At 53.2% G+C, this 21,340-nt stretch overlaps 3 protein-coding genes and 2 non-coding genes across 6 annotated transcripts; 2 read left to right on the top strand and 3 right to left on the bottom strand.

Annotated features, from left to right (window-relative positions):
- The first annotated feature begins 434 nt into the window (after nt 1–434).
- GAMT (guanidinoacetate N-methyltransferase) lies at nt 435–3,828 on the top strand. Its single transcript, XM_058041102.1, has 6 exons — nt 435–641; nt 1,751–1,896; nt 1,977–2,040; nt 3,065–3,132; nt 3,231–3,341; nt 3,468–3,828. Exons 1-6 carry the CDS (start codon nt 458–460, stop codon nt 3,606–3,608), a joined length of 714 nt encoding a protein of 237 aa, XP_057897085.1. The 5' UTR covers nt 435–457; the 3' UTR covers nt 3,609–3,828.
- Nucleotides 3,829–4,636: 808 nt separating this feature from the next.
- NDUFS7 (NADH:ubiquinone oxidoreductase core subunit S7) lies at nt 4,637–9,156 on the bottom strand. Its single transcript, XM_058041103.1, has 8 exons — nt 9,071–9,156; nt 8,832–8,868; nt 8,520–8,588; nt 8,108–8,222; nt 6,762–6,941; nt 6,645–6,691; nt 5,248–5,336; nt 4,637–4,817 (listed from the first exon to the last, which is right to left on the bottom strand). Exons 1-8 carry the CDS (start codon nt 9,084–9,086, stop codon nt 4,720–4,722), a joined length of 651 nt encoding a protein of 216 aa, XP_057897086.1. The 5' UTR covers nt 9,087–9,156; the 3' UTR covers nt 4,637–4,719.
- A 214-nt stretch (nt 9,157–9,370) lies between these two features.
- TRNAN-GUU (transfer RNA asparagine (anticodon GUU)) lies at nt 9,371–9,444 on the bottom strand. Its single transcript has one exon. It is a non-coding gene; the product is annotated as a tRNA-Asn (tRNA).
- A 213-nt stretch (nt 9,445–9,657) lies between these two features.
- Nucleotides 9,658–9,730, top strand: TRNAF-GAA (transfer RNA phenylalanine (anticodon GAA)). The gene has a single exon. It is a non-coding gene; the product is annotated as a tRNA-Phe (tRNA).
- Nucleotides 9,731–10,240: 510 nt separating this feature from the next.
- Nucleotides 10,241–20,646, bottom strand: PWWP3A (PWWP domain containing 3A, DNA repair factor). Of its 2 annotated transcripts, XM_058040972.1 has the most exons (15): nt 20,596–20,646; nt 19,449–19,491; nt 18,744–18,839; nt 18,256–18,347; nt 18,092–18,162; nt 16,430–17,323; nt 15,878–15,991; nt 15,473–15,543; nt 14,954–15,030; nt 14,456–14,516; nt 13,696–13,771; nt 13,386–13,436; nt 12,817–13,247; nt 12,041–12,129; nt 10,241–11,706 (listed from the first exon to the last, which is right to left on the bottom strand). In XM_058040972.1, exons 3-15 carry the CDS (start codon nt 18,798–18,800, stop codon nt 11,631–11,633), a joined length of 2,160 nt encoding a protein of 719 aa, XP_057896955.1. In that variant the 5' UTR covers nt 18,801–18,839; nt 19,449–19,491; nt 20,596–20,646; the 3' UTR covers nt 10,241–11,630. The 2 variants fall into 2 exon arrangements, with proteins under 2 accessions (XP_057896955.1, XP_057896954.1); XM_058040971.1 differs by lacking the exon at nt 20,596–20,646 and having other exon boundaries at nt 19,449–19,664.
- Between the last annotated feature and the right edge of the window lie 694 nt (nt 20,647–21,340).

The raw sequence follows: 21,340 nt of genomic DNA, 5'->3' as shown, positions 1-21,340 counted from the left end.
TCCCCAGGGTCCCATTACCCTTCTCAGGGTCCCCATTGCCCATCCTAGGGTCCCATTACCCATTCCCAGAGTCCCACTGCCCATCCCTGGGGGTCCCATTGACCATCTCAGGATCACCATTGCCCATCCTGAGGGTTGCCTTGCCCATCCCCAGGGGTCTCATTCCCCATTCTGGGATCCCATTGCCCACCCCGGGGGTCCCATTGCCCATGAACAGGGACACCCGGGTGACCCCTCAGGCCTGGCAGCCCCGTGGTGCCCTGTCCCTGATAAGGGCTCCCATTCCCAATAACGACTCCCATTCCCGATAAGGGCCCCGATCCCCGGAGGGGCCCCAGCCGGCTGTGCACACTCAGCACTTTCCAGCAGGGCTATTTAAAGCCAGCCAAGAGCCCCGTGGCCCTTTCTCTCTCTCCCTCCCTCCCTCCCTGTCCAGCTGGACTTTCCTCCCGCAGCCATGAGCTCCGGAGCGGCAGCAGGGCCGATCTTTGCCGAGGGTGAGGATTGCAGGGCGGCCTGGAGGGAAGCCAAGGCCGGCTACGATGAGCCCGATGCCCACCTGGAGATCCTGGGCAAGCCGGTGATGGAGCGCTGGGAGACGCCCTACATGCACTCACTGGCCACCGTGGCTGCATCCAAGGGTAACGGGGGGCTCTGGGGTGTGCTGGGGGTGCAGCTTCCCCAGGGGGCTCTGGGGATGTGCTGGGGGTGCAGCTTCCCCTAAAGCAGCTGGGGTGGGGGAAATGTTCTGCTGGGGGACCCCACTGCATGTGCCCCCCACTGCCTGTGCCCCCAGGGACAGCAGGGCTATGATGGCACTTGTGTCCTTGTGTCAGGGATGGGGACAGGTGGAGGGGATGCGGCCACCTCCCATCCAGGATCTGCCACTTTTGGGGCTGTTTTCCCTCCCAGAATCTGCCACTTTTGGGACTGTTTCTCCTCCCTGGATCTCCCACTTTTGGGGCTGTTTCCCCTCCCAGGATCTGCCACTTTTGGGGCTGTTTCCCCTCCTAGGATCTCCCACTTTTGGGACTGTTTCCACTCCTGGGATCTACCACTTTTGGGGCTGTTCTTCCTCCCATGGCCCTGCCACATTTGGGGCTGTTTCTCCTCCCTGATCTCCCAGTTTTGGGGCTGTTTCCACTCCTGGGATCTGCCACATTTGGGGCTGTTTCCCCTCCCTGGATCTCCCAGTTTTGGGGCTCTTTCCCCTCCCATGGCCCTGCCACTTTTGGGGCTCTTTCCCCTCCCATGGCCCTGCCACTTTTGGGGCTCTTTCCCCTCCCATGGCCCTACCACATTTGGGGCTATTTCTCCTCCCTGGATCTCCCAGTTTTGGGGCTGTTTCTCCTCCCTGGATCTCCAGTTTTGGGGCTGTTTCCCCTCCCAGAATCTCCCACATTTGGGGCTGTTTCCCCTCCCAGAATCTCCCATTTTTGGGGCTGTTTCCCTGGCAGAGGGAGGGTTGGATGTTGTTTGTTCACTGGGATCAACTGGGGGGGGGTTGTTGAGGACAAAGGGCCACTGTGGGAGGGCAGCAGGTGACAGGGACACAGGGGTAACTGGGGGACAACAGGTGACAGGGACACGTCCCTGCTGCTCCCAACTTCTCAGTGCCACCAGCACCACGTGCTCCCAACCCGCACCCAAAGAGCTCAATCTGGGGAAAGAATGGCTCAGAATTCAGTGCTTGGGGAGGGGTTTGAGGCACAGAAAACCCCGAGCTGTGAGTGCCGGGTTCCACCTGCAGGCGGCCGCGTGCTGGAGGTGGGGTTTGGCATGGCCATCGCCGCCTCCAAGGTGCAGGAATTCGGCATCGACGAGCACTGGATCATCGAGTGCAACGAGGGCGTTTTCCGGCGCCTGGAGCAGTGGGCCAAGGCACAGCCGCACAAGGTCAGGGGCACGCTGGGCTGTGCCAGGCTTGGGGGGTGCCTGTGGCCCCCCAAGCTCACCCCTGTGCCCCCCACCCGCAGGTGGTGCCCCTGAAGGGGCTCTGGGAGGACGTGGTGCCAACGCTGCCGGACGGGCACTTCAGTGGTGAGACAGCACCAGCAGGATGGGCAGGGGCTGGGCTGGGCACCCCACTGCAAATTGGGGGTGCAGCAAAGCCCAGGGCATCCCAGGACATCCCTGAGCCATGGAAAGGGGGTAGCAGTTTGGCCAGGGTGCAGGTGGAGCCCAGATTCTGCATGGGGCTGGGGACGGGGCACAGCTGTGTCCCTGGGGTCCTTGTCCTGGGCTGGGTCCTTGTCCTGGGGAGCAGATCCTTGTCCTGGGGTGGATCTTTGTCCTGGGGAGCAGATCCTTGTCCTGGGGAGCAGATCCTTGTCCTGGAGAAATGGATCTTTGTCCTGGGGAGCAGATCTTTGTCCTGGGCTAGATCCTTGTCCTGGGGAAATGGATCCTTCTCCTGGGGAGCAGATCCTTGTCTTGAGCAGATCCTTGTCCTGGGGAAGCAGATGCTTGTCCTGGGGAAATGGATCCTTGTCCTGGGCTGGATCCTTGTCCTGGGCTGGGTCCTTGTCCTGGGGAGCAGATTCTTGTCCTGGGGTGGATCTTTGTCTTGGGGAGCAGATCCTTGTCCTGGGGTGGATCTTTGTCCTGAGGAAATGGATCCTTGTCCTGGGATGGATTCCATTCCCCCTTGTCCTGGGCTGGATCCTTGTCCTGGGGAGCAGATCCTTGTCCTGGGGTAGATCTTTGTCCTGGGCTGGATCTTTGTCCTGGGGAAATGGATCCTTGTCCTGGGATGGATTCCATTCCCCCTTGTCCTGGGCTGGATCCTTGTCCTGGGGAAATGGATTCTTGTCCTGGGATGGATTCCATTCCCCCTTGTCCTGGGCTGGATCCTTGTCCTGGGATGGATTCCATTCCCCCTTGTCCTGGGCTGGATCCTTGTCCTGGGGGCCATCACATTGCTGCCTTCCAGGGATCAGAGCCATGGGGAGGGAATTGCAATGGGAACAGAGCAATTCCAGGCCATGGAGGAGGGGGATTTTCCTGGGACTCAGGAACCCCTCAGGTCTCTCCCAGCTAACAGGCAGCCCCTGTTCCCGGGCAGGGATCCTGTACGACACCTACCCGCTGTCAGAGGACACCTGGCACACGCATCAGTTCAACTTCATCAAGGTGACACCACGGGGCGGAGCTGGGGCCGGGGGGGCTGAGCGGGAGGAGCTGACCCCAATTCCCAAAAATTCCCAAAAATTCCCCAATTCCCGGGGCAGGGCCACGCCTTCCGCCTGCTACGGCCAGGAGGGGTCCTCACCTACTGCAACCTCACCTCGTGGGGGGAGCTGCTCAAAACCAGGTACAGCGACATCGAGAAGATGTTTGAGGTGAGTCGCTCCCCTCGCCGAGGCTGTGCAACTCATCCGTGCTGCTGGGGAACGCCAGAGGGCAGCTCGGAGGGGTTTTCCTTGGCTGTCTCACATGAGACACCCACCTGCCCTCCTGTCCTGCAGGAAACCCAGGTGGGGCCGCTGCTGCAGGCGGGGTTCAGGAGGGAGAACATCAGCACGAGGGTGATGGAGCTGCAGCCGCCCCCCGAGTGCCGCTACTACTCCCACCCCAGGATGATCACCCCCACCGTGCTCAAACACTGAGGGCTGGGAGCTGAGGAGGAGGAGGAGGAGGAGAACAGCTCTGATCTCCTTAAAATCCTTTAGAGATGGGTGGAGGCTTGGGATGGACAAAAGGAGAGGAAAGCCCCAGCCCCAGGAGCTCCCTGTCCTGCCGGGATCTTGTGGGCTCTGTGGAAGATCTCACCCTGCTCTGTCCCCTCAAGACTTCAAATTCTCAATAAAGCTGGAATTTCACAGTGTGGTTCAGAGCTTTTGGCCAAATGATTCCAGAACCAGCCATTTCCTCTAAAAACTGCATCATTTTGAGAAATTACAGGGTGGCTCCCCACAAGAGTCAAATAATCCAAACCAGGGGCATTTTGAGGCATTTCAGCTTCTCCTGAAGCAACTCCCCAGGGAAGTTTCCCAACATTTTTGGCCAAAGCCCACGGCAGCAAATCCTGATCCCAACCCCTCCTCAGAGCTCAATAAATGAGGTTTCCTCTCTCCCTAGAAGAGATAAAGTCCATTAAAAGGAATGAAATACCCAAACTGCTGTTCCCCAGCGATTTATTTGTCTTTCCAAAGTGTGTTTGTCCCTCAGGCATGACCATTCCTCATCCCAGGCTCCTGGGATGCATCCAGGACAGGCTGCTTTATCCCTGCCCTGCTCAGGAGCTCTACATTCACATTTATTAATCACATTCTGATTTTAAGCATCAGTATTTGACTTGTTACAGAAACAGAATTAATTTCTGGCCCCTGTGCACACAAATATTATGGGTTTATTAAATCCTGTGTAGGAATTACCAACAAGGAGCAGGTGGTGAGTAAGGGATGAGCTCAGGGAGTGCTCAGAAATCACCTGGACATGTGTTGGGTCTCAAAACTTCCCAACAAAACTAAAAAAATAATTCTGGCAAAGCCTTTATGTCACGATATGACATCACCTTCCCTGACAGATTGTTCAGACCAACTCAGCAGTGTTACCAAACTCAGCTCCTGCTTTTTAGCCCAGTTTTTCAGCCCCTCAGACCAGAGGGGTTTATTAAAGACAGAAAAGCACCTGGACCAGGTAGAGTTTTATTGGAAGGCGTGAGAGGAGCCGGATTTGTGCGTAAATGTGAGCAGTGAGTGGGGACATAAATAAAGGCTATTTCCTGTACCAGATCTGCATCCTCTTCTCCCTCTTGATTTTCCTCTGCAACTGCAGGATCCCATAGAGCAGAGCCTCAGCTGTGGGTGGGCAACCTGAGAGAGAGGAAGGAGAGAAGGGGGGAAGGTCACAGGGCAGGTGCCTGCACAGAGCTGGAGCCAGCAGAGGTGCCAACCCCAGGACTTATCCCAAAGCTGACTCCCCTCTGGCTTTGTGTGGAGTGCAAAGAAACTAAATTGATGTTGTTTACAAGAAGATCTTTATCAAACATAGCAATTATTTAATATCAAAGTGTATCCAAACCCCCCTCTCACCCCACTGACGGTGCCACCACCATCACAATCTCCCCATCCCAAAATCTCTGGAGCTGCTGCAGCTTCCCCACCACTGAAACAGGAAAACCTTTCAAACTGAAACAGGAAAACCTTTCAAACTGCAACAGGAAAACCTTTCAAAGCTGCACCAGAATGCAGAGAATCCCCCTCTTCTCCCTGCCCTGCTCCCAGGTGGAGCTGCCCCTTGTACCTGGCACGTAAATGTCCACGGGCACGATGCGGTCGCAGCCCCTCACCACCGAGTAGGAGTAGTGGTAGTAGCCCCCACCGTTGGCACAGCTGCAGGACAGGGACAGGGACAGGAAGGTGAGCAGGAGGCCAAGGAAGGTGGCCCTGGGCAGGTGGGCACTGCCAGGATCAGAGCCTCCACTCCACAGCTGACACTGCCCTGCCTGGGAGGGTGTCAGATGAATCCAACCCAACTGAACTGTGCCCATGTCCCTCACAAAGCACATTCCACAGCCCTCCCTCTCTGCTACAAACCCTTCTGTTTTGCCTTCTATTTGTCCTGTTCCAGCCTGGACCGGCCACCCTCAGCCAGTGGGGACAAAAAAAAAACAACTTGTGGGGAAAGAAAACTGTGAGAATCATGGAATTATTGAGGGTGGGAAAGACCTCTGAGACCATGGGGTCCAACTGAGTTCCTCATGGCGCAGATTCCAACTGAGACCCCATGAACAGATTCCAATTCAGCTCCTCCATGGAGCAGATTCCAAATTAATCCCCTCACGGAGCAGATTCCAACCAAATCCCTCATGGAACAGATTCCAATTGAGTTCCCCCACAGAGCAGATTCCAACTGAATCCCCCCATGGAGTAGACTCCAACCAAGTTTCCCCATGGAGTAGATTTCAATTGAGTTCCCCCATGGAGCAGATTCCAAATTAATCCCCCCACAGAGCAGATTCCAACTGAATCCCCCCATGGAGTAGACTCCAACCAAGTTTCCTCATGGAGTAGATTTCAATTGAGTTCCCCCATGGAGCAGATTCCAGCACAGCAGAAGCATTTTAACAGCCCAAAAGCAAACTCTGGCATTCTGGATACACACAGGTTTGGCAGCTGCAAAGCCCCTGAATCCATCTCTGGGATGAGACAGAGTAAAGATCCATTCTGAATTAGGTGAAGTGTCTAAGAAAGGTGAAAAGTCTGTGAGGCCAAAGCTGAAGGAAGAACTCGCATGCCGAGACAGCAAGGAGACAGAGAAAGAAAAACAGAAAAGACCACAAGGTCGATTTGCCCCCGACTTAGAAATTCCTTTGATAAAGAAGAACTGGTGCTAAATGTCACACGGAATGAATATGTATGAACTTTTTGTGAAACTGTATGCATGTGCATTTGGAAGGGGGATAAAAGAAGACCCGAGGCCTTCAGAGGCACGCATGCCTTGTCGTAAATAAACATTCCGGGCTTTACAACTTTTATAAAGTTGTGAGGTTTCTTCTTTTCTCCGCAAAACAGGGAGGATTCACACACAGCTCTCCCAGAAGGAGCCTTTCACTGCTCTACAAGGCTTTTTAAGAACTTAGAAACACAAACAAGCAAAAAAAAAAACCCCCACAGCACCGAGGACACGCCAGCACTCACCTCCCCATGGACACCACGTAGCGAGGCTCTGGCATCTGGTCATAGACCTGCAGAACAGGCACGTTTGGGGTGATGCCCACCTCCCCACCATGCCCAAGCCCCCCGAGCCCCCCATACCTTGCGCAGGGCCGGGGCCATTTTGTTGGTGAGGGTCCCTGCCACGATCATGACGTCGGCCTGGCGGGGGCTGGCCCGGAACACGACCCCGAAGCGATCCATGTCGTAGCGAGGGGCGGCCATGTGCATCATCTCCACTGCACAGCACGCCAGCCCGAAGGTCATGGGCCACAGGGAGCTCTGTGGGGACAGCCAGGGCCTCAGGGACAGCCAGGGGGACACACACAGAGAGAGAGTTTGGGGTACAGGGAGCACGGCGTTGGGGGAGTGGGTACAGGGAGAGCTGCAGGGCTGATCCCCTGACACTGCTGAGGCCACCTCAGAGCCAGCAGGGACAGTTCAGAGCCACCAGGGACAGCTCAGAGCCACCCAGGGACAGCTCAGAGCTCTATGGGGACAGCTCAGGGCCCAATGGGGACAGCTCAGAGCCCAATGGGGACAGCTCAGAGCCACCAGGGACAGCTCAGAGCCACCAGGGACAGCTCAGAGCCACCAGGGACAGCAGAAAGGGACAGCTCAGAGCCCAGTGGGGACAGCTCAGAGCCACCCAGGGACAGCTCAGAGCTCTATGGGGACAGCTCAGGGCCCAATGGGGACAGCTCAGAGCCCAATGGGGACAGCAGAAAGGGACAGCTCAGAGGGACAGCAGAAAGGGACAGCTCAGAGCCACCCAGGGACAGCTCAGAGCCCAATGGGGACAGCTCAGAGCCACCCAGGGACAGCTCAGAGCCACCCAGGGACAGCAGAAAGGGACAGCTCAGAGGGACAGCAGAAAGGGACAGCTCAGAGCCACCCAGGGACAGCGGTGTCCCAGCTCAGGGACAGCAGAGAGGGACAGCTCAGAACCACCCAGGGACAGCAGAGAGGGGACAGCTCAGAGCCACCCAGGGACAGCTCAGAGCCACCAGGGACAGCAGAAAGGGACAGCTCAGAGCCACCCACGGAGAGCAGAGAAGGGACAGCTCACAGCCCCATGGGGACAGTGGTGTCCCAGCTCAGGGACAGCAGAGAGGGACAGCTCAGAGCCCCACAGGGACAGTGGTGGCCAGATAAGGACCAGCCCAGCTAAGGCTCAGCACAGCACACCCACAGCACTGTCACTTGTGTCACCCTTCCCCACAGGGCAGGGACAACTCAGAAGTGCCTTTTCCTGGTGACCAAAGGGCAGTTCCAGACCCCCCCCCCCCTCAGCCCATGTCCCACACTGTCACTGGACCCCAGTGTCACCCTCTGGCCACAGAACTCGGCCAAGGCAGCTCTGAGCCTATTTTTATCCCGAGCAGGAGGTGCCTCTGGTGTCACCCTCTGTCCCTGGGTGCCAGGGAGCCTGGTGGCACAGGACTCACCCGCCGTGCCCAGTTGACCAGGTCATCGAGCTTGGCAATGACGTACTCGCCACGGCTGCTGGGGACGTAGGATTTCCTCTGGACAACAGCAGAGCTCTTCTGGACCTGGACAGAGCTGAAAGGAGCCATCACCCTCCAGTTATCTCCTTGCAGAATCAGCATTTAGCCCTCCACGGGGCTGTGACTCCCTGAGGAATGACAATGGCACCCCTCTGTTTGGAGCAGAGTGGGATCTGTGGGTTTGGTGCTGGGGCAGAGCCCCTCAGCCACACCCCAACCACAGCTGCCCCTCCCCGGGGCTCCAGAGCCGCCAGAACCCGCCGGATTTTAGCACAGGAGGCGTCACTGGGACCCCCACCCGGGAATGGTGGCACAAGCGGCTGTTCCCTGTCCCCAGGGCAGGAATTGTCACCTGTCAGCGCGATCGGCCGCCGGCGTCTGATGGAGCTGCTGGGCGAGCACGGGACTCACAGAGCCGGGCCTGGGGACAGAAAGGACCCGCACAGGGTGAGGGGTGACAGAGCCCCCGCAGGAGCCGGTGCTCCACAAACCCAGCGGGGAAGGAGCCCCCCAGTGACCCCCAAACTCGGGGAGCCGTTCAGCCGCGGCTCCGGGGTCCCCCCGGTGCCCCATCACCGCCAGCCCCGGGGCCAGCGCTGTCCCCGCCAGGCCCTCCCAGCCCCCGGTTGTCCCACCGCCCCGGTGCCCCCAGCCCCGGGCTCACCGCCAGCCCAGCACTCCGTGCGCGGGGAGCCGCAGACCTGCAAGGGAGAACGGGAGAGCTCAGCCCGGCTGTGGGCCACGGCAGGGCCTGGTGTCCCCTCAGGATTCCCTCCCTGCCACTCCCTCAGCGAAGAGCCGGGCTTGTCTCAGTGCACACACCGCTCCCGGTCCCCCATCCCCATGCCCGTCCCCATCCCCGTTCTCGTCCCCACGCCCGTTCCCGGTCCCGGCCCCGCTCACGGCCCAGCGCCGCCATCTCTCCGCAGCCCTTGAGGCAACCTCTGCGCGCGGTGCACCCGCTACAGGGCCCGGCGCGAAACCGCCTCAGCGCTCCGGCGGGAAACGCGTCCCTGGACAGGAGTTCCGCAGGCACCCTCCGCCTCCGCCGCGGCCCACGGTAAAACGATCCCAAAACAAACCGAAAACGACCCCAAAACGATCCCGGCGGGCGGGGCCGTGCCGGAGCCGCCGCAGGACTCGGCAGGAAGGGCCGGTCCAGGATCTGCGGAGCCGTGGTCGCGCAGGAAAATAAAGAGCGACCGTCCCTGGGTGGGCTCGAACCACCAACCTTTCGGTTAACAGCCGAACGCGCTAACCGATTGCGCCACAGAGACCGCGCTGCTGCCGGCCTCCCCCTGTCACCGTGTCCCGGCTGTCCCTTGTCCCACATCCCGCGCTCGTCTCCCGTCTGTCCTGTGTCCGGTGCCCATGTCCCACATCCCGCCTGCCCCGTGTCCCCCGTCCCGCCCCTCTGTCCCCTCGTGTCCCCCCGCCCAGCGCGGCGCCACCGGCGGTGACGAGTGGGGGGGGCGGAGCGCGACCAGGCAGCCGAAATAGCTCAGTTGGGAGAGCGTTAGACTGAAGATCTAAAGGTCCCTGGTTCGATCCCGGGTTTCGGCAGAAGCTTTTTACCCTCCAAGAATCCGGGTTGCAAATGCGCTGTTTTCACCCCAAAACAATCCCGAGGCTTCGGAGCTCGTTATCCCCTCCCCAGACTCTGGACTTGATTGTTTTAATATCCTGGGAAACACACACACAACAGGGAGAGGCAAAGGACTGCGGGCTGTAACACTGGATTAATGATAAATATTTTTAAATAAATATGAATTAATAATAAATACGAGTTGATTATCTTACATTGAGGAGGCAGCTGAGGGAACATGGATTAATTAACACTGGACAATTACAAGCAGAGGTAGTGTGTGTCAGCCTATTTTAAATAAAACACAAAACCAAAACCCAGCGAGTTCATTTCCCAGTGATTAATAATGTGAGACTGAGACGGTTTTTATGCATCAGATAAAGCTGTAAGATCCCATATTCACCCGCTGTAACACTGGGGTGGAAGCACTACCCAGCACAGATTAAAATAATCAAACAAAAGCAGCAAATGTTGATGAATCACTTCATCCCACTTTATTGATCCACATGATTGATACATGGTGAGGCTGAGCCTGGTGCCCAGTCCCAGCGAGTGACCGGTGGGGCAGCACTGCAAGGGGGTGGCACAAGCTCAGGATGATCCCTGGCAGTGCCCAAGGCCAGGCTGGAGCACCCAGGGGGACAGTGGGAGATGTCCCTGCCCATGGCTGCCCTTCAAGGTCCATTCCACCCCAAAGCATTCCAGGATTCCACAGCTGCAGGGAAGGTGAGGTCTGGAACATGATCCTTGCAGAACTCGAGGAGTTTTGATGGAAAAGGGACCACAGGGTTCATGGAAAGGAGGGGGAAGTTGAGCCCCCCCAATTCCAAATGACCCCACAGCACTGGGATGAGGGGCAGGCAGTCCCTCCCCTTTCCATCTCCAAAGGGAAAGTGCCACTCACAGCTCTGAGTTAACTCTATCATTAATTTTTTATCTTAACCCACAAAATTCATTATCCCTCCTCACAGGCTTTAATAAAACCCTCACACTTCCTGGCCTGTCCCTATAATTGAGGTACTTGAGATAATGGGAATAAGGATTCCATGGAAAAACTCATTAGAGAGCACAGAGCAATTAAAAGTGTAATTAAAATATATTCAGATAATTACTACAGCCAGGATAGACATCTGGATCCCAATTTCAACTTCTTCATTTCAAATCATCTTGGGTTTTACTGGACAAGCAAGGAGATCATATTTCATTATCACAGAAAAACCCTAATCAGGGGGTTTTATGTATCATTTATCATAATTCATCATTAATTAGTTCTTGGTGACACTGCTTCCATGTGCCACAGCTCCAACAACGATGAGCAGGGACCTGGGCAGGATTAAATTGGGAATTTAGATGAGAAAAAGACAATTAAAAGCCTCCCAAAATTCACAGCCTCACAAGAGGCAATAAACTGGTTCAGTGAGAGGAAAAGGGAATGTTTTTGTTTGAGCAAACCTGGATTCCTTCCCCGTGGAATTTTACTTGTGAGGACAAAACAAGAACCCAAGTGTTTGTGATCCAGCTCTGGGCACCAATCTGATTTCCCTGCCACGAACCCCCTGGATTTATCAGGAGCAGGGAGGCCACAAAACAGGACAAGGTCCATTCCCAAGTTGGGTGTTTGGCTGAAAGAACCCACGTGGAAGTTGGTGGAGCAGCAGAAGCTCTGCACAGCCCTGGGGGTCTCTGGCAGCCCCCCAGGAGGGCACTGATGGATGAGGATCCACTGGATCCTGAACACAGCGAGGCCATGAAGCAGCAAGAGCTGGGAGCAGAGGATTTGGGAATATTACACACAGAGACTTTACAAAGAATGCCACGTTTTATACAAATCACCAATGGTTAACACCTGGTGGCTCCCAGGACAGCCCTGGCCACTCCTCAGCTCTCTGCAGGCTCTGGCTCAGTCTTGAGCTTTTTGCTTCCCAGGACTTGTTCATCAAACAATTCTCTCTCTCTGGAAAGAAAAACAGAAAAGGTTTTAAGTTAAAATAGGATATTATTGTCCAGATTACATCACATGGACAAATTAAATTTGCAGGGTTGGAGTAGCTCAGCTGGGACATTTTTCACATTTTGTCCCTCAAAGGAGGAGGACACTGAGCTCTCCTGCCCTCACCTGAAACCTTTTCTGTATCCAACAAGAAAGGAGTAAAAACCCTTGGAAAATCCTGAAACCCTTTCTGTATCCAACAAGAAAGGAGTAAAACCCCTTGGAAAATCCTGAAACCTTTTCTGTATCCAACAAGAAAGGAGTAAAAACCCTTGGAAAATCCTGAAAACAAATCTACCTTTTGCTCACAGGTGGTCCTTTAATGTATTTCTCTTCTGCCTTCTCATAATCAATGTCATCCACAGCAGCAATGGCACAGATGATGGCCTAGAAAAATATTGAATAATTTATAATAATAATCAATAAGCAAAATTAAACCACAGCCAGGGATTTGAAACTGCCTCAGCTGAGCACGTTTTGAGAAAAGGGCTCCTCAATAACTTAGAAAACTTGGATGAAACCTCTCATTGAATGCCTGAAATTCTTAAATAAAAAATATAAAATTGTTCTGAATCATCCCCTGGGGGATATTTTTATCCCCAGATGAAAATATTCTTCACAGTAATTTTGTTTCTACACGAGTTAATGTTCTCCTGGGAAAATTCCTGGGAAGAACACAAAGTATCCACAACAACTGTGAAACAGCCAACACACCACCCCCCACCTCAACACACACAAAGGAACAAGAAAACCCTGAGAAATTGCCAAATTAAATAAAAAACCCCAAAAAAAAAGCTTTGAGGCATTTTAGAGGTAATTAAAATATATCAGAAAACTATCAGTTTGCTTTTAAAAACAACAATCTACCTGAAGCTTCTCTTTTCTGTGCTTAAAAACCAGCATTTGAGTGAGTCAGGCTATAGGCAGGGGTGAATATTCCTGCCTGGCTCAGCTCTGGGAACTCTCCCCACATCATTCCATAGGAACCACACCACAACAAAGGAATAATTCATGGGAATTAGTGTCATTTATCACTCCCCAGTTCATTTCTCCTCCTGTTTCAGGCTCCCTCACCTCAGGTAAAAGCACATCTGAGATGAATCTGATGCCATCCCCCAGGATCTGGTGCAGGTTCTTGGTGTCCATCTCCCTGTAGACCTCCTTCAGGTACCCAACCACCAGGTCCAGCTGCTCCTCATCCTCCAGGTAAGTCTCCACACAGGTAATGTAGCGGCTGGAATTCAGGAATTTCTTCAGCCAGCGCGATTGTTTGCCACTTTTCAAGATCCCCAGGAGATGCTCCTCAGCCCCTTTGCTCTTCACTATGAACTCCACCAGCTTCTTGTTCTCTCTGTCCCTGGCAGCTCTGGTCCTGTCAGGGAGGAGTTTCCTGGGGGGTTTCTGTGGGGAGGTGTCTGAGGAAGACTCTCCAGCCCCTTCCTCCCCTGTGTTTGGGAATGCCATCTGCACCACACTCTGGTACCCTTCTTTCCTCACTGGGTAGCCTGAAAGAGGAAACCGTAAGAATTTATATTTAAATGAGTTTTCAAAATTACAAAGGGTTTTCATAGCCATATCAATAGAAAATAAGGAATTTTATTGCTGAGAGGAGTTTTTTTTCCCAAAGGAATGGATTCACTTACTGATATCAGCAGCAAAATACTCCAGGAAGGACCCAGTGAAAGAACGACAGCCTAAAAACCCAAAACAGGGGCAGAGATCAGTTCCACTCACCCAGAAATCAAAACCTGGGGTTCCCTTTTCCTGGTGGATCTCAGGATGAGATCCCAGAGAAGCTGGGAGTGCCCAAATCCAGGCTGGACAGGGCTTGGAGCAGCCTGGGATGGTGGAAGGTGTCCCTGCCATGGCAGGAGGAGACTGGATGGGGTTGAAGGTTCTTCCCACCCAAACCATGCTGGATTTGGTGATTCCATGGCCAGGGCCCCTCCTCACCCACTCGGATCCGATAGTCCTGGATCAGCTGGAGGCACCACTCGATCTCCCTGCAGTAATTCTCCTTGGCTCGTTCCTGCAAAGCAAGGAGGAGTTTCTGTCCCAAATCCAGCAGCTCCCCAAGAGTTTCAGCCCAGGATGCCATGGACCAAAATCCCTATGAATGGCTTTGAAATAGCAATCTGTTTTAAGCAAAAACCAAACCTTCCTCTCCAACCTTTCTGTCTCAATTTAGCACTCTTGGCATTGTTCAAATGATGTGCATTGTCTTTTTTAAGACAATGCTGTGCAAGTATTCCATGTGCTGGTGAGATCAGCTCTCCTCCCTGTTCCCTGTCACCACAAGGGCTCACAACCAGGGGGCTCCTGGATGTGAGAACAGAGGAAAGCCACGAGATCCAACAGTTAGGAGACAGGAAAGGATGGCACACTGATTTTTCACTGGGTCACTATTGCCATCAGCCATTATTACTCTTGGAAGATATGCTGCTCCTCCAGGGTGTGCTCAGGGAGCTTGGGAGCAGCTGGCTGGTTGTGGGCACTCACACAGAATCACAGAATAATGAAGTTGGAAGAGACCTCTAAGAAATAGTCCATGACAATTTTTTCCTTGCATTAAAGCAACTCCTGGCAGAGTTGTCACAGGGATGAGAGTGGCTTTGAGGGGGTTAAACTCCACATTCCCCCCTGGCCATTTATATCCTGAATTTCTCACTGTATTTGCCCAAACCCTGCAGTTCCACATCTCTGGGATACTCACAATGAGCTCCTGCTTCTCCTCACAGTCAAAGTGCTTCAGGCTCTTCAGAGACACTGAGAAACTTTTAAAGAAACAAAGTCAGAGGTGCAGCTCAACTGCCCCACTTCCCTATTTATTTACTGCAGTTCTGCTTCTCCCTGAAAATCCCATTTCCCAAGGAATTCAGGAGCACAAATTTTAATGGTTTTTGCTTCCAGAGCAAGTTAAAAGTATGGAATCTTCTAACAAATGAGAAGTACCTGGTTTAGAGAAAAGTTAAAGGCAGCTCAGTGTTTCCAGAAAGTTTTTGGAAAGTTTTTCTGCATTCCAGGGATTATTTTTTTGTTTTGTTTTGTTTTCAACTCCTCAGCTCTTCCCAGGGTCAGGGAGCTGCCTCAACCTGCAGCATGACAAAGCACCTCCAACCCTCACCTGGTCCAGCCCCTCCCTCCCAGATCAACCTGGAGAGGTCTGTCCTCACCCTGCGCCGGGAATATCAGACTGGAAATAAACATTTACCCTTTTTTCTTCTCGTTTGTGGTGCCATCTATGAAGAGCACACAGGCCCTCCGGTGCTTCCTCTTCACTGCTTTCACCTGGACAGAGGATAAAGCCTCAAAAATCCTGATCTTGACAAAGCAGGGATATTTTTCTGTGGATATCACCCACTACAACCCACACTTAAAATTCTCCTGTTGCTGTAACTTTCCTTTATTACACAAATATGAAAAACTCAAGAGGAAGCAGCAATCAGTTCCTCAAAGGGAACATTTTTAGTACACAAAGGTTCTCCCCTTTTTTTTGCAAATTGGGAATAAAGTTCTGCTCCATGACAAAGGAACTGGGATAATCCTGTGCTCTGCACCAACAGCTGTGAAGTGACCAAATTTTGAGTGCTTTTAGCACAAATTTACTTCTATCAATTTTGAAATGCTTCTACTGGAAGGTTTTGAACATTGTCAGGAAGGGCAAAAGTCACTCCAGAGCTGGGAGTTGCTCCTTATCAGCAGGATATGAGGAAGCAGGAGCTGCTCTTACCACGGCTGGCCAGTAGGGATAGCGCCGCAGCTTGCACCACACCAACATCCCTTCCTCGAAGAATTTGGGTTCTGGGGTGAAAAAAAGGGGAAATTTTCCTTAAAAACAATAAAACAAAACAAGTGCTGCCCCTCTCTTCTTCCACTCCAGGAGTTTCTCTTCAGTGCTTTTACAGTGACCCCAAAATGCAGCACAGAGTCCTGAAATGAAACCCAGCAACTTCAATGCCAGGCCCTTGTCCAGTTTCAAGGATTTTTTTCATTTAATTCTGCAGCAAAATGCTCAAGAAATGCATTTTATCCTAAGCCTGGACACAGCTGGATCCCCTCCTGGAATCCCCAGGGATTTCAGGCAAACTGAAGCTCCCCCAGCAGGAAGAGCCTCAGCCCTGTGCTGATGTCTCACCTCGATGGGACAGAACACTGGGGAAATTTTCCTCCTCTTCATCAGCCAGAGGTGAGAGTGGAGGGAGGCTCTCTGAGGAAACTCTCCTGGAAGACATCCCAGAGGCTTCCAGCCCTGCCAACAGCACCAGGATCCAGGGATTAGGACAGGATCAGCTTCAGAGCAGCTGAGACACACCTGAGTGTGACCTAGAGGGGACCTGACACATCTGCACACTTTAATTAGGGAATCTTAATTCCCTGATCATGTGGATAAAAGGGGAAAAAAAAATGGGGCTGGTCTCAGGACCTCATTCAGAAACACTTGATCTCAATTTATCAGAGAGCAGTAAGGGAAAACAAGTGTGAGCTAAAAAACCACCCCAGTTTTCCATGGAAAACTCAACCACCACCCAAGGCCTCCCCAGCTCTGAATGGTTTCCATTTCTGCTCCCCAGGAATAGAAACCAAAAGGAATTAAATCAGCAATTCAAGAGCCACTCCCCAAAAGCAAAGCAACATTCCAAGGTCCCCCATGGGATGAAGGTTTCCCTTCCCCAAGGGATTTGCCCACCTTCATCTTCCTCAGAGTCAGGGGCTTTATTCCCAGGCAGGTGTGAGGGATCCTGGTTTTCCTGCTCCTGGGGCTGAGGGAAGGCACCAGAAGGTCCAGGTGAGGATCCAGGGTGGTTCCTGCATTTCCTGTCTGCCCCATCCGGGTGTTTGCCACCCTCTGCCTCTCTCCTCCCATCCAGCTGCTTTGCCAGGCTCTCACTCTCACTGCTGATGCTTTTCTCCAACTCATCCGAGGCAGTTTCACTGCAGGAATCCAGGAATGCTCTCCCAGGCTGAGCTCCTTTCTTTCTGGAAGGTTCTACAGTGCCAGATCTAGAGGGGACAGAGGGAGACCCCTCCTCAGGAGCCACCTGTGCTTGATCCTGGGGGGAATCATCCCTCCATCTTCTTTTCCTTCCTTGCTGATTTTTTCCAACCTCTGCCTTACAGGAGACTCCATTGCCCATTTTGGGCTGCATTTTTCTCTGTCTGGGTGACGATTTTGGTTCTGCTTTTTTGCAGTTGTGACCATCAGGGGCTGGTGCCACACTCAAGTCCCTGGCACCACACCTGGCAGGGCTTGTGCCACCTCCAGGTGCTTTCCCACTCCTCCCTGGAGCCACAGAACCTCCCTGGCTGCGTGCTTTGGGATCATCCTTCATCCCAGAGTTATTTTGAGCTTTCCTTTTCCTCTTGGCAGCCTCAGGTTCTGATTTTTTCGAGCCAGAGCGCAGCGAGAGGCTGTGGGAGGGGTTGGGTGGGGCAGATTTCTCCCGGGAAAATTCAGGATTTTGTCCTTCTGCAGGTGGCATTTGAGTGCTGGAGTCAGTCTCCTGGAGAATATCCAGGGCAATTTTAAGGGAACAGCGATATTGCAGCTCCTCCACGGCCTCACTCATGGTTTGCTTTTGCTCTGATGAGGAAAAATATTCAAGAAATGAAATTATCATCGTTATTCCACCATAAATGTTACTCCTAGTAGTTGTTTTAAGGTGAATTTTTTACTACTGAAACCATCCACAGTTCCCAAGGCAAAGGATGGAGACACACAAAGACCAAGCTGGAAGTGCCTCATTTTGAGGGAAACTCACATTTCTTCACCATCCCTCCAACAAATCACCTCAGGGAAGAGAAAAATGATTAATTTTTAACTTATTCTCCAACTTTATGGAAAAAGGAAAAGAAAATAAGTGAAATATACAAGTTTCATTCCCCCAGGCTGAGTTTCTGTGGGGGATTTTACACCCAGAAAAGACACAAAGCAGCAGATTTGGGGCTGAGTTTTTAGAGGTATTTTTCACCCAGAAAAGACACAAAGCAGCACATTTGGGGCTGAGTTTTTAGAGGTATTTTGCACCCAGAAAAGACACAAAGCAGCACATTTGGGGCTGAGTTTTTAGAGGTTTTTACACTCAGAAAAGACACAAAGCAGCACATTTGGGGCTGAGTTTTTAGAGGTATTTTACACCCAAAAAAGACACAAAGCCGCACATTTGGGGCTGAGTTTTTAGAGGTATTTTACACCCAAAAAAGACACAAAGCAGCACATTTGGGGCTGAGTTTTTAGAGGTATTATTCACCCAGAAAAGACACAAAGTAGTAGATTTGGGGCTGAGTTTTTAGAGGTATTTTACACCCAGAAAAGACACAAAGCAGCACATTTGGGCCCCTCCTTCCTCACCCAGGGTGGAGGCGATGGCCTTGATCCTCTCCTCTGTCAGGGGAACCACGTTTGCAGAGCTCACACTGACCCTGGAACACAACAAGATAAAAGGATTCCTTTCTTCCCCTTATGTTTTTAACCTCCAAGAATGCAAAGGTGTGATAGGAACAAGGATACTCAACTGCTTCTCCAAGCCAAGGATTTCAGCTTTAAATCCCATCCTTTTTGTGGTGGCAACAGGACTGCCCCCAGCAACTCCAGGTTTGCACAAAACCTGCAATAAAAGTGAGAAATCTTCCTTGAAAATCCTGACCAACAGCACAACGTTTCTCCAAGAGCAGCTTGACAGTGCCTGGGAGCAGCCTTAGGATCGTGGAATGATAAAATCCCAGCGTGGATTGGGTGGGAAGGGACCTTAAATCCCATTTCATCCCTCACTGTCCCAGGCTGCTCTGGAAATCCATCCCAGGGTGGAATTTTTTCCCCAATGCCCCATCCAACCCTGCCCTCTGGCAAGGAGAAGTTATTCCCCATGGCTCCAGGCCCTCTCCATTTTTCCTCTTGGCATCTCCACAGCTCAGACAAGCTCAGACACGTTTGCTGAGACCTCTCCCTTCCTTCCTGCTGTGCTCCAAGCAACCTCCACAAACATTTCCTCGTTCCTCCTCACCTTGGCTGGCCACAGACGCCTCTTCCACTTGCAGAAAATGAACTCTTGGTCAGTCATGGCTGAGCTTCACGTGGAAAAGGGCAATGCCAAGGTGTTCTGAGGGAAAAAAAAAGGGAATAAAGGAGTCACCCACCTTTTTCCATTGTAGTCTTTGTTTTTTGAAGGAAATACAGGATTTAATCAAACATATTACTACAGTTATTATTGTTACCAGTGAAGGGATCACTGCACGTATATCACCCTACAGCTTCTCCAATATTATATCTTAAATTCCATTTTTCTGTAGAAGCTGTGGCTGCCTCATCCCTGGAAATATCCAAGGCCAGGTTGGACAAGTTTTGGAGCAACCAGGGACAGTGGAAGGGATGGGACTGGATGAGCTTCAGGTCCTTCCAACCCAAACGATCCCAGGATTCAAGAATTCCATAATTCCAGGAGCACAAGTGGCTCTCACTTTGTGAGGAAAACACTATCAGCAATTACACAATGCAGCCATGGGCCTGCCCAATCCACAGCTTCCTGCGACCAAACCCTAAACACAGGGAACTACACCCTCAAAATAACGCTCTGGATATTTTACACGTCGTTTGATGCCAATTTTTACAGACGATTTGCAACAGAAACCCGCGCAGAGCAGCCTCAGCCCCCTCAGGGCTTCCCCAAGGGCTTTAAAAAACCACATACTAAAGATCTCCCTGTACTTACAAGCTCCAGGTGCTGGGATGGCCGCGGCTCCGGGATCGCGGCCCTGCGGAGGGAGAGAAGGAGGGAGGGAAGGACAGAGGGACGAGGGGCCGTTAGCGGAGCTCGGAACAGCGGGGCCGGTGCGGGACCGGTGCGGGGCCCCCGTGAGGCGGCGCGGGCACAGCGGGAACCGCCCGGCCCCAAAAACCCACGTGAGGGGAGGGACGGGACCGCACGAACCCTCCCGGTACCGTGAGGGGAGGGACGGGACCGCACAAACCCACCCCACACCGAGAGGGGAGGGACGGGACTGCACAAACACCCCCGGTACCGTGAGGGGAGGGACGGGGCCGCACGAACCCTCCCGGTACCGTGAGGGGAGGGACGGGACTGCACGAACCCCCCCGGTACCGTGAGGGGAGGGACGGCACCGCACGAACGCTCCCACACCGAGAGGGGAGGGACGGCACCGCACGAACCCTCCCGGCACCGTGAGGGGAGGGACGGCACCGCACAAACACCCCCGGTACCGTGAGGGGAGGGACGGCACCGCACAAACGCTCGCGGCACCGTGAGGGGAGGGACGAGACCCTTCCCCAAACCGCCCTCGCTGAGGGGAGAGACCCCCAGAGTCCCGCACTCGGTGAGGGACAGGACAGGGCCCCCAAAGCCGAATCGGTGAGGGGAGCGACGGGACGGGACCCCCCGTACAGAGCTCCCTCCATTAGGGACGGGACCCCAAACCCCCCTCCGGGAGGGATGGAACGGTCCAAGCGCTCTGTGAGGGGACTGACGGGACCACCCCAAAATGCCTCGGGGAGGGGAGGGACGGGACCCCCTCAAAAATGCCTCGGTGAGGGACAGGAGCCCCCAAAAACGCCTCGGGGAGGGGAAGAACGGCACCCCCATGAAGTGAGGGGGAGCACGGGACCCCTCAACACCCTCCCTTCACAGGGGTCACCCCACAACTTCCCTGCTGAGGGCAACAACGGGACCCCAAAACGCCTCGGGGAAGGGAGGGACAGGGCTCCCCGCTTCGCCCGGTCAGAGGACGGGCGAGACTCCCAAACACAAGCCCGGTGCCGGTGATGGCCCCCAGACCCGCGTCTCGCCCCCAGATCCCGCTTTAAGGCCCGGGGGGCTTGGGAGTTGGGGGGGGCTCAGTTACCGTGCGCGCTCCCGACAACGCCGCCCTCCACAGGAGGGTCTGCGCACGCGCCGCGCGCGCCGCGCGGCACCGCCCCCCCGGACCAATCAGCGAGCGCCGCTTGGCGCCCCGCCCTCCTCGCCGAGGCCAAAACACGAGGCTCATCCAATCAGAGTGCGCGCTGCTGCCTTAGCCACGCCTACCCATCTTCTATTGGCCAGTTGGGCGGAAGCCGCTCCTAATCTGGGGAGGGCGGCATGGCAACGGGGAGAGTGACGTCATAGGCAGGAACTGTGACGTCATATGATGGTTTGGGCTGGAGCTGCGAGCCCGGCCATGGGCAGGGACAGTGTTGTGAAAAATGCGCATTTTATATTGGCTTTTAGTAAATATTAAAGTGAATATGATATGCGTTATGTTAGGGTTATGCTGTATTAATTTATGTATTAAATTATGCTGTATTGATTATTTAAGTAGTGTGTTAAATATAGTTTTAGGTTATAACATAATGTTAAAATAGAAACTATGTATGTGGGATTTTTTTTTTAAGAAAGGAATGAGGTACTCACAGCAGATAGCAGCCAATCTGTTGTTTTGAACATTTTAAAAGTTTAATAGTAATGAAATGGTTATAAAAATAGCAATATAATTAGAGTAATAATAATTTGGACAATTTGGATTAGGACAATATGAGACAATAAGAATAAAGAGTTGTGGATGTCTGGGTAGCTCTTTCTGGGTAAAATAAGCCCGAAAAAAGACACAG

Source organism: Melospiza georgiana, chromosome 26 (assembly GCF_028018845.1).
Source record: "Melospiza georgiana isolate bMelGeo1 chromosome 26, bMelGeo1.pri, whole genome shotgun sequence".
Classification (NCBI taxonomy): Eukaryota; Metazoa; Chordata; class Aves; order Passeriformes; family Passerellidae; genus Melospiza; species Melospiza georgiana.
Note: the sequence above shows the minus strand (reverse complement) of the source record. Positions and strands in the feature narration are given on the sequence as shown.